Genomic DNA, 12,611 nt, shown 5'->3' with positions numbered 1-12,611 from the left:
ACACTAAAGATTTTAAAAAGAAACAACTGATAAAAATTTCTAACTAGAATTCTATGTTTAGCAAAAAGATCTTTATAAAGGGGTGGATGAATTAAAGAGGTTTTCACTCTCACAACGCTAATACAATCCACTACTAACAGACTTCACAACAGATACTAACAAGGCTTTTCAGGTAGAAACGAAGGAGTGCCCAGTGGAAGTCTAGATTTACATAAAGAAGTAAAGAGTAATAGAAATAAGCATGAACAAACACAACATGCATTTATTCTAAGTGTTAGTCATTAGATTAGGGCATTAGACTATTTGTACTGCATTGCTGAATTCATAGGAGCTGCATATATAAAGTTCATGGTAACTATGAGAAAGACAGAGGGGGTGGACATTATAATATTATAATATACACAAAGTGGTATGATCTTGTCTGAAGGCAGACTGAGAGGTTAATATGTATAGCGTAAATGTCAAGTAGTCACATATAGCAGATAGGGCAAATGTGGCAACAGTGGACACAAAGAGAAGAAAGAAAAAGGCCACAGACAGGGACACAAAAGTTTAAAAGTGAGCAGAGAGAAGACAGAGCAAACAAAAAAAAATGATAAGATCCCAGATTTAAATCTAAGCGAGTTAAATGTGAATCATCGTGGCACTACCATCACTGGTCCACATTCTGTCTCCAAGAAGCCCAGTTAATGATGAGCCAGGTAGGCACAGAGAAAAGGAGAAAGATGAACCCTGGAGACTGTGATGATGGCTAAGCTGGAGTCTCTAACTACTCAGAAACCAGAATAAGTACATTTCCTAATCAGGAATTTTAGCAGAGTTGAACAGGGCATTTCATATTATAAAGCCGCTGATCCACCAAGCAGATATAACATTCTGCAGTATACATGCACCAACTAACAGAATTCCAAAGTCGTAAGGAAAAGTTGATAGACCTGAAAGAGCCACCCAGAAACGACTCAGCGATTTCAACATTTTCTCAATAATTTATAGAAGAACTAAAGAAAAAAATCGGTATGAATGACTAGCACAGTACATCCAACAAAATGGAATTTGATATGTAACTAACATACACAGCCTGCTTTCCAAGAAATGTTAATGTTGTACCGCAAAATCTTTCTACAGAGAAGGAAACTCCAGGCTTTAATGGTGAATTCTGCCAAACATCTAAGGTAGAGATGGCGCCAATTCTCAGAGTTCTGCAGGAAACAGAAGAGGAAAATAGCTCCTAACCATTCTCGATACCCGGAAGGTAAGGGACAAAGGGACCCAGAGGCTGGGGTGCATTGCAAGCAGCATGTCCCCTACAAGACTAGAAACACAAACTAAAGAGTCATCTCTGAAGCCATGGCAAGGGAGACTCTCAACACAGAACAGCTTTCTGTGAGTAATCCATTACCATGTGGCCTTTGAGATGCAGGGGCTCTGGGTATAAATACCGGGCAGTTGGGTATCTGTTACATATGATTTTGTAGTGAAAGTGGCACAAGGATAGAGGGGACGCTCATTTTCAAATGGCTGTAGCAGGCTGCCACTGGCTTAAACCCATTAGGTTTAGCATCTGGCATAATCCACAGAGCAGGTTTACAAATGTCATCACTATTTCCACTTTATAACCAAGGAAACAAATGCAAAAAGACATTAGCTAACTTGCCCAGGGCCAAACAGCAAGTGGCAGAGCTGGGATTTTTCATTGTTTTTTAATTTCTTATTTTTCCAGTTCTCTGAGACCTCAGGGCCAGTATCACTAAATGAATTTGATCTCCATGGTCTAAAACTGTCTCCTGACATCTGATACCTGAGGGTGTTAATTTAAATTATCCACATGGAATCAACCCTGAGGTCATGGCATCAGTGCACCATACTCAATGAGCATGGCAGCTTGTAAGAGCAGAACAGGATAAAGACAGATAGGAGGTCATGTATTCGCATTGTTTTCTAAAATATATACAGCATCTGATTATTTTGCAATTTGTCACAGCTATGTAAGAGCTGCCTTGAGATGGAATAGTTCTGTAAGAGAGAGTATAGATGCAATATAGTCTATGATATACCCATGGCTCACAACTGCCCTCCCCAAGCATAGACAGAAGTACCCCTTAATCTCCTAATAGCCATCATTTCAAAATTGCTCCTTTGGAAGCTGAGGAGATGGTGCCATTGACAAAGTGCCTGTCACAAAAGCTTGAGGACCTCAGCTCTGATGCCCAGCACCCACATGAAAGCCAGGGGTAGTGGTACATATCTGTAGCCCCAGTCCCGGGGAGACAGGCAGCACTCTGGAGAGCATTAGCCAGCCATCCTAACTCATCACTGAACTCCAGGTACCATGGGAGACCTTGCCTCAAAAATTAAGATGGACATCAACCTTTGTCTCCCTTCCACATGCATACATGTACATATGTCCCCCCCACCATGCACACACAATAACAACTCTGTGTTCTGTTTCTGATGAAATCTGAATATCAGTATTTCTCTTTTATTAATAATATCATCAATAAACCATCAGACGGAATCTTTGACAATGATGTCTATTGGTCACTTCACTCAGTTGGGCTCACGCGGTATTGCACGAGACTAGCTCACTAGTGACCACATACAAACATACCAACCTCCTCTGGATCCTGGTCAGGGCTGTGTGAATTCTCTCCCTGTACCATCTGCACTTCTCCTTGGTAATGTTGACGTGGACCAAGCTCCCATCCTTCCAGGGAACGTGGATGAATCTGTTGCAGTATTTGGCATGGACTGTCTTCCTATTGGGGTCCTAAAGAAAGGACAAAATCACAGGTTCGAGCAGGTTCTCGGAGAGGGGGGAACCACGCCTCCTCATGTGGGTCTACAAAAATAACTAAAAACTGAATAAAGTCTGGTCATCTCTGTATTCATTTTGTATCTGTCTCCTCTGAAGCCATTACCTGGTAAACCTGCACATTGGGATGTGCCTGAACATGACATAGCAACGGCTAGCATTGCCCCTTCTGCAAGGATAGCGATAAGACCAACTGAAACATCTCACTGTGCAGAGTCCTGTTCCAGATCCCCCCTGATACCACCCAAAAAAGGCGCCTGAAGGTCTGTGGTAAACCTGCAATTCCTCTGGATTCCAGGAACAGTGGAGCCTCAAAGACACAGGACTCTATAATGAGATGCCCTCCCCCACACGGCAGCCATAACAATCTTACAGGAACCAGACCAATCTTCTCAACAATGGCAGTAACAACTTTAAACCTCACGGAACCAGAACTAAGACAAGATCAGCCAGATGGAGTTTGCCCAGAACAGCTGAAGTAGACAGCCCTTTCTCTTTGCCCCAGTTCTTCCTGTATTAAGACTATAGTTCAAGTCGGTACCCCAAAGACAGACTTTGGGGTCAATGAACCCCTTTGTCTACACAGCCGTGTTGATGAAATCATTCGCTCTTGCCTCTCTAAATGGAGTAATGGGATAAGAAGGAGCCTGTTCTGTGAGGAATCCCAGGCCTTGGGCTTTGGGGCTAAAGCTGTAATAACAAGGCCACTCAGAAACCATGTAAGGAAGAAAAATAGCCAAGTAGCACTCCCATCTCTACTTGACTCGTACACCTCTTAGCACATATCTCCATTGAGAGATCATTCGCATCTAAACTCAACAAGCATGTGTTGGGGCCTGCTCTACAGACAGTCCTGTGATGGAGGCCACGGACAAGGTCAGAGGTACACATGTGATCCCATCTGTGTTTTGGAGAAGCCAGTGATGCCTGCAAGGGGAGGGGAGGAGAGGGGAAAGGAGAGAGAGAGAAAAAAAAAGAATAGGGAAGGGAGGTGAGAAAAGAAGGGGAGCAAAAAGAGATGGAAAGAGAAGGGGACAGGAGGGGAAAATGGAAAGGATAGGAAGGAAGGAAGGAAGGAAGGAAGGAAGGAAGGAAGGAAGGAAGGAAGGAGAGGGGAAAAGAGCATTAGAAACTAAGAATTGATCCCTGAATTTAAAATTTCATACATCCCAACTTCCATGGAGAAGTGGGGATTTTGCATAATCAGAGTAGATTCTGAGCACATAGGTAAGGAAGTGAAGAGCTGGAGAAAGAGAATGGATCACATTCGTTGGAAGAGTTGTCCTTCAAGGAGAAACAGGACGAAGCAGATGAGGCACAGGCAGAGGCAGATACCAGTAGTCATTACTCCGTGGGAGTGGGAGACCGTGCACAGTAGGAAAAGGCCATCAAATGCCTGTGTGTAATCAAATATCATACAGTAGCCTAGGGAGACAGCTCAGCTGGTAAAATACCTCCTGCACAGCATGAAGACCTGAGTTCAGATCCTCAACCCTCATGGAAATAGCTGGGCATGGCAGCACAAAGGTAACCACAGTCTGGCTGGCGGAGGAGTGACAGAGACAGGCAGATCCTCAGCACCCTGGCCAGCCAGCCTAGCTAAATCAATGGGTGAGCTTCTGTCCTAGGAAGAGACCCTTTCTCAAAAGAAGAAATAAGATGGAGAGCCATCAAGAGCAGTGCATGACATTGACCTACACACATGCACATGCACACACATGCAGATACACACAATCATAAAATGCATGCTTATAAACTGATGGAAAGCTCTTGAAGACAACATTGAGTGTCTAAAGTAAAAGGGGGAAATGAATGAGTGAGAGAAAGATGAGTCCTGGCATGGAGCGTTAGATGGGAGCAAGGTCAACTCTTCCTGGGAACGGAAGCGTTAATTCAAAGTGAAACTGGGCACTGTGGCTGAGGGTTTGTCCCCAGATTTCTCCAGAACAATCAATGGTCATTCACAGGAAATGGCACAATGTTGGATTTCAATAGCTTTGGGGAAAGTCCTAGAAAAGTTATCTAAGTGGTATGGTTAGAAATGATTGTGTGGGCTATGTTTGCAGACCTTCATCATAACTAAGTCGAAGACACACCTACGGTGTGGAGGAGGAAGTCACTGGAAGAGGGGCTAAAGAAATGAAAGATCAGAGTGTGGTAAGGGTCATCTACGTGGGCCTGACATCCTGAAGAGTGAAAACAGGGGCTGGAGTTCGCAGTGGCAGAAAACAAACTCATCTTCGAGGACAGAAGCAGGTGAAGTGGCTCAGCATAGCCCAAGGAGGCCTGATGATCGGTAAGGCTCGTCAGGAAGCAGCAACAGGAGAAAAGGCTACCACCCACGTCAGGCCAACGGGTCCAAGAGAGAGAGTCCAGCCCAAGGACTCAAGGGTCACACAGGGAGGAGAACCAGGAGACAGGTGGTGGGTCAGTGGTGAGCGACACGTTACCAGGCGGGGAGGAAGGAGCTGCCCTGCACCATGGTGCCTTTCCTCTCCTTCTCCACCACAACCCTGGGGCCGTCCCACAAAAGCATCCTTCCTGCCTATCTCTCAGTCCCGCGATATTTCCCTGGAAGTCTGAAGCACAGCCAAGTGAAGCAACAGCAGGCCACAAAGCCACGGGGAGGCAGGCTACCAGGCAGCAGCATGACAGAATGATTAGAGCGACATCGCAGCCCAGAGGGTCCCATTCACACCGGCCTCTGTCTGTCACAGGAGGACTTCCTACCAGCCGGGAGGCCCAGCAACTTCATCCCCTCCAGGGTAAAACTGAGCGCAAGCAGCTAAGGTATCTTGATGAGACAGAGCACAAAGCACTCCCCAGGCTGATTCTCTACTTGTGACGTCAGTGTCTGTGATAGAGAAAAGACCGCGTCTACTGGGCATCTCCTAACAGCTAAGTTCTGTGCTCAGACAGGCAGTTCCCAAGTTGGACCTGACAATGCCCAGTTTAAAGACAGAAAGAAGGAAGCTACTGGTAGTGAAATGAACCCCGCCCCTTGATCCATCTTGGAAATACTACACACCAAGGTCTTTCTAGTCATTCATCTCTCAGATGTGAACAACTACACCACATTAAATCAAAGTGTATATAGATAATCATATAGGGGATTCACCTTCTGGCTGCCAGGGAACCCTAAGAGTTGACCCATTTTATAGCTACAAAGTTCCCCTATGTAACACAACCTCAGGAGTAAGCCAATTTGGGACCTATGGTCTGAAAGTATGAATAAGCAATGTTTCCCCACCACTGTCTACGAAAATTAATAGTTGGCATAATTCTCAACCTTCACCATACTGTTATGCGTTAGCACAAGAAACGTGAGCTAAGCTCCACATTTATAAGCCTCTTTCTTCAAACTGGCCCTTAAAATTTCATTGAAACTGCAAAGAAGGAAGACAGAGTTCAGCATTAGAGCTGGCCCAGAGTCTGCCACACTGTCAGAAGGTCACAGCGGGCTATGCCAAAATCGGCAAGGATGAATACTTGTAAATACCCAGGACTGAATATTTTCTAAGTGAAAATTTAGTTATGGATGACTTCCTGAAGATGACTGAATGATGTCTACAAAGCTAGAAAACTGTGCTCGGGAGGAAAGCCACTAATGAGATTTCCCCTGTGCGGCAGCAATTACTCTGCCTCCTAGGATACGGCAGGAAGCAAGCTTTTCGTCAATGCTGCATTTTTCTAATTCAATTTATGTATTTTCCTCCTGCAGTCCATCGTAAACACACAGGGGTAAGGAGGTAAAAGCACAACACAGCGGAACCTGAACAGCTAGAGGAAAACAGCCCGACCAGGGAGGGAGGTCAGGCAAGGAGCTGGGTGGTCAGCCAGCGTAGTTACACAGCAGAGTGGGTAGGGTCCCCTCTGGTGGATCTACAAGCCTCTCAGTAATGGCCTTGACCCTGAATCACAACCTTTAAGGATATATGTATATGTGTATGTATATGTATATGTATATGTATATGTATATGTATATGTATATGTATATGTATATGTATACACACACACACACACACACACACACACACACCAAACGACTCAGTATTTGAGCAAGGTATTGATCTTCCCACGTCTTCCATTTCGAACACACACACACACACACACACAATTTTCTGCTTCACAATGTGACACTGCTTAGTCTCTCTGGGTGTATTAATAATTGATACTGAGTATTGTAGTCCCTGCTCTCCATCTACACATGACCATTTCCTAATGTGTAGCTGTTGGTCCTCCACCTTCACCCTCACCTGGATGTCTGCTATGGTTTGAATGTGGTTTGTCCCCATCGTACCGAGCGTTCGTCCCCAACAGGGCAGTGCCAGTAGGTGGTGCCTTTAAAAGCTGATTAACAGACACTCAGGTATTTCTGTTGGCGTGAGTTAGGTGGCTCAGAACTGGGATTCGTTACCCTAAGAGTGGACTGTTACAAACTAGGTCAGCTTCCCTGCCTGGGCTATTTTTCTTGTTGCTGTCACAAGGTACCCAGCAAACCCAAGTTAAGGGAGGAAGTGAGGTTTTGTCGTGGCCCATGGTTTGAGGGTACAGTTCATCATGGTGGGAAGGTCATGGCAGCAGGAACATGGGGCGGCTACTCAATGTCGCATTTGCAGGCAGGGAGAAGAGAGATGGGTGCCGGTGCTTGACTCACTCTCTCCTTTTCAATCAGTCTAGAACCCCAAGCCCTGGACTGGTGCTGCCCACATTTAGGGTAGATCTTCGTACCTCCCTTAGCCCAATCTAGAAACTCCTTCATAGGTAAGTCCAAAGGTTTTCTCCAGGTGATTCTAACTCACGTTGAGACCCATCAACCATTGCAGATCATACTTACCTCCCTTCTCTGTTGTCTCCCCTCCCCTCTCCTCTCATCCGTGACATAACTAACATAAAATTTTGGTACCCACCTCAGACCTAATGACTCAAATGCATGATGGGAGAGTTTAGAAAGCATTCAAACTGAGAATAATTTGGTCTTTGGGAGCCAGAGTCAGACACTGTGAGAAGTTGCATCCCCATGGACCCCATTTGGCACAATGGAACTATATCTCTCAGAGTCTGAAACACAGGCTCATCTGCTGCTAGAAGCCTTTGGAGACTCCGGTTTCATGTTTACTGGAAATCTACTACATGCTGCCAGGTGCTCACTGGAGTAATGCATCTTCAAGATGTTTGAGATTCAAGAGGACCACGGGGACACCTGGTTCTTACATGCTCACCAGCAGGGTCTCCCTTCTAATCAACATGGGAGAACACAGAGCCTCTCATCTGACATAATATTGAACAATTCAGAAACCTGTAAGACTTGAACTTCTATTGGCCCAGCTGGTAGCTTGGGTAAAACTCACTTCTATCTGCTGTTATAGCTTAAACACTTGAGTGTCTCTCCAAAAGGGCCTGTGGTGTAGGCACCCATGGTGGCGGTGCTGGGAGCAGGGAAATCACTAAGAGGTAAGGTCTACTGGAAGACCATGGGGACTGCTGGTGACAGGAAGTCGTGCTGGTCTTGCGGAATGAGATCTGGTTGCGGCACAATGAAGTCATCAGCACTTCAGCCTTCTGCCCATGGCTAGCTAGTTCTGCCCGTGGCTAGCTCGTTCTGCCTGTGGCTAGCTCGTTCTGCCCGTGGCTAGCTACTTCTGCCCATGGCTAGCTCGTTCTGCCCATAGTTATCTAGTTCTGCCCATGGCTAGTCCGTTCTGTCCGTGACTAGCTAGTTCTGTCCATGACTAGCTAGTTCTGCCCATGGCTAGTCCGTTCTGTCCGTGACTAGCTAGTTCTGCCCGTGGCTAGCTAGCTCTATCCATGGCTGCCCATGGCTTTCTGCTTCTCTGTAATACCACTAGGAGCTAGGGAACTGCAGCCGAGGCTAAATAGATGGTACCTACCTGGTATTAAGCCTCCAAAAATGTGAGCTAACTAAAGTTTTTCTTCATAAAGCACCTAGCATCAGGCATTCTGTTTTGGCCACTCATAACAGACTCTGATGTGTAGAAGTCATGCCCAGGCTTTGACTACTCTCGTGGGTACCATCTAGAGAAGAAGGCGGGAGGCAAAGGGACATCTGTTTCACGGAAACCCTGGATGATTCCCTTCCCTGCCATCTTTCAACATGGTCTTTCCCGCGGCTTCTGATCCAAGGGAGGCTTCCTGCTCCCCCACCCCCAAGCAAGAAGAGAAGGCCCTCAGCCCCACCAGCTTTCACCTACCGCACTGGTCTGCACAGACTCGTCTTCCGGTTTGGCTCTTATGTCAACGACTCCGTCAGCGTGGCGGAAGGAGCAGTCAGCAAGAACATCGTAAAAGGTCAGCTTCTGGGCCCCCAAGCCATATTTCTGGAGCCACTGCTGAGAATCCCAGATGTCTTCTGCGTTTTCTTTATTCTCAACAGACGCTGCTCCTGGAATCATAGTTCATCAGCCACTCATATTGCATGACCAGTTCCTCCAACACTCCCACCCTCATATTTACAGGTCTAGAACATTCCTGCTGCCAGACTATGGAGCCCAAGCATCTCTTCAGGAAGTGTACTACAGCGGGACTCTTCATTTTACCTCATTTCCTCTGCTATATGTGTGAAATGGTCTCACACCAGAATGGCTCTGGCTGAGACCAGGACCACATGTCAAGAAAGCATTGAATACAGGGTCAGAAGCTTTGGGTTCAAGTCCTGGCTGTGCCCTCTACTACCTTAGGCAAGTAGCTCAAATGTGATTCACCCATTTGGCCATTCTGAGCTCCGGCAAATATCTCTATCTGCAGATGGAAGACGGTATCTGCTTGGCCTTCTTGGAGAATTTGATTTTGAATTTATGGAGAATTTATTCTATGCCGCCAGGTTATTAATATAATGTATTCATTCTATTGAGTATAGGAGGAGAGTGGGGTTTTCTTTTGACACACTGTTAACTAATCCAGGGACTGCTAATGCCTGAATTCCTATAGACATAGCTCATGGCTTAGGTATAGCTCATGTAAACTAGTGATATAATTTAGAAATGTCTTGAGAGCCGACCCAAAAGTTTATATGGTAGATATTTGGTCCCCAGGGTGGCAACAGGGTCCAAATGAGTATGGCTTCTCATAGTCAATTCTCAATATCAGTGGTTTCTAAACTCCAGCAACATGCATGGGGGTCGGGAGGTCTGAGGCGGAGGTCTGAGGCGGAGACCGGGGTTTTGCATGAATTATGTCTCCGTTCATTTTGTGTTGTTGTGGCAAGCACAGTGATTCAGCGAATCTAGTCACTTGAGCGTGCTTCACAAAAAGGGGATACAGAAGGAGGCTCATGCAGCCTGTAGGCAGGCAAGGTCAGACAACATGCAAAGGTCGCTAGGCCCTGTTGAGAGTGTGGCCCTCCGCTCTGTGGGCTCAGAAACCTCATCTGTCAGCGGAAGTGCCTGGCGCTCTATCTAGAATGTGTCATTCTCTCATCTCACGGGGTACACCCCTCAAGGAGAATGAGGTACATTCTCCTCTGCTGTCTTCCAGAGGTCAGCAGTACCAGTGTATCCCGTCTCCAGGAAGGACTGGTTCAAGGACCGTGCTGTGAGTACCTCAATCAGAGGCTGCTCAAACTTCTTGTGATGATGCATGAAACCGACACCCTTGCCCCTGTATACTTCAGATCATCGCTAGATCCGGTATAACACCCGACACAAGGCAATGCTTGCCAATGGTTGCCATACCGTACTGTTTAAAGAACACTGACAAAATCCCTGCGCATTGCTGGTACAGTGGCTATTTTTTTTCTTAAATATTTTTGATTCATAGTCGGTTCAGTCCTTAGAGCCTGAAACTACAAGGCACTGACTGTCATCAAAAGTTGCTCCTGGGGTTTGTCCTGCTTTGTTTTCCGTTGCTGTGAAAAACCCCTGAACTAACTGCAAGGGTTTATTTCAACTTACCATTTATAGTCCATCATCTAGAGAAGCCAACGCAGGAACCCGAGGAAGAATTGAAGCAGAAGCCAGAGAGAAACACTGCCTCCAAGACTCACTCACCTTGCTTTCTTAGACAACCCAGGACCACGTGCTTAGGGGGTGGTACCGCCCACAGTGGGCTAAACTCTCCCACATCCATTATCAATTAAGAAAATCCCCCACCCCGAAACAAGCCCACAGGCAGATCTGATTAAGGCAATTCCTTTTTTGAGGTTCCCCTTTCCCAGGTGACTCTAGTTTGTATCCAGTTGTCAAAGGCTAGCCAGCACGGAGTTAGAGAGATGACTCCGTGGTTGACAGCATGTACTGTTCTTGCAGGGGACCCAAATATGGTTCCCAGCACCTGTATTGAGCAGGTCACATCTGCCTGTAAGTCCTGCTCTGAAGGTTCCAATGTCTTCTTCTGGTCTTTGAGGGCACCTAAACTCACACGCACGCATGCACACACGATTTTTTAATAAAAATAAATCTTTAAATAAAAGATTAAATTATGCTAGGCTTACCACATTTAAGGGGCTATATAATTAGACCAGGATCTGGGGAAATAAAACAGCTTGCAGCCAATTAGTCCTCGATAATGTGCAAAGAGGCTGCCTGTAAGTGTGTCAGCTGAGCTGCGTCCTCAGATTTTAAAACAATGCCTTGACAGAACTCACTCTGAAACCTACTGGAGTTGGAACTGATTAAAGCAGGCTTCTGCTTTCAAGCTTCAAGCCAATGTGGCATCAAAAGCCCCTCTGAGCAACATCCTGAATGGCAGCCGTTGGCATCCGTGTAAACCACAATGTCTTCCTACCCTTCTCAAGGAATTACAGCGGCTGCCTCCCAGAACATGCAGCCCCTTGAGCTTCCCCTGGGAGCTTGTGGCACCACTGTAAGCAGCTAAAAGATGTGGCTGTTTGTGGGGAGATCAGCATCCTTGGAGATGCCTTCCTATGACTCCCGCAGTCGTTGTTAATCACTCTCTGCATCTTGGGCTCCTCTTTATGTCCTCCTTATACAGCTGGTCCCTTTCCTCCTTTTCCCTGTTCAAATTCTTCATTCAATGATTTCCACAGCAACATGTATCCTTTTGCTCTGTTTGGGGGTCTACTTTCTTAAGGAAAAGATGAAGGTTCTTCATCAAGCGTTAAGTCCAAACATAGGAGAAAAAGAACTTTCTGGAAGCCATACAAACCAATTCTAGCAAGGGTTTTTAAAGAGTCTAAGATGAACCTTCACCTTCCAGCATCAGGCAGGACCAAGGGTGCAGCCACTTATGAACAGGAGCCAGGCTCCCAATTATCATCAAAAAGGGGGTGAAGACCCCTTCCAACCTGAGCCTCATAAAGGAAATCAGAGGCAGCCAAGCAACCAGAGCAGAGAGCTCAGGCGTGCCAGAGCTGGGGAAACGAGGGGAGAGTGAAGTGTTTTTCATATTCATCCACCGCTAATTACACCAATTAGTGGCTGAGCCTTGTTAGTCTGAGGAAGGGAAGGAGAAGGGCATCATCTGTTCATTAGCGTCGCTCACCGAGGGATCCTTTCCCAATTCTCCTGCAGTTATTTTAATTAAGAGTGTCGTATGAATTCTCACCTTCCGAGCCGTCGCTTACGGCAGAGGTGTGAGCTCACAGTGATTCTGATCACACGGCATCCACACCTCCACATGACAGATTGCTAAAGATGTTCTTGGAGTTCCGCGCGAGGGAAGCAGACCGTGGAGCACATTCACACTGTAGAATTTACATGCCTGGTCCTCTCTGTCCTACTGATCAGTCTCAAAACATTTTCCCCCCAGGCACGAAGCCATACTGAATAATGCTTTTGAAAACCATCATGGTATAACCAGGGGCACAATCAAAATGATATTG

At 46.2% G+C, this 12,611-nt stretch overlaps 1 protein-coding gene across 8 annotated transcripts in view; it reads right to left on the bottom strand.

The window, feature by feature from the left end:
• Positions 1-12,611, bottom strand: part of Vwa3b (von Willebrand factor A domain containing 3B) — a 189,668-nt gene that overhangs the window by 85,556 nt on the left and 91,501 nt on the right. For all 8 annotated transcript variants that reach the window (XR_015735457.1, XM_087898072.1, XM_087898074.1 and 5 more), the window contains 2 exons: positions 9,025-9,215; positions 2,613-2,767 (listed from right to left, as the gene is read on the bottom strand). Coding sequence is in view for 7 of the 8 variants with exons in the window: in XM_087898072.1 (XP_087754198.1) it covers positions 2,613-2,767; positions 9,025-9,215 (346 nt within the window). In the remaining variant the exon portion in view is untranslated. The remainder of the gene's footprint in view (positions 1-2,612; positions 2,768-9,024; positions 9,216-12,611) is intronic.

The sequence above is a fragment of the Myodes glareolus genome, chromosome 18 (genome assembly GCF_982192425.1).
Source record: "Myodes glareolus chromosome 18, mMyoGla1.1, whole genome shotgun sequence".
Taxonomy (NCBI): domain Eukaryota; kingdom Metazoa; phylum Chordata; class Mammalia; order Rodentia; family Cricetidae; genus Myodes; species Myodes glareolus.
This window is presented reverse-complemented; position numbering and strand designations above follow the sequence as displayed.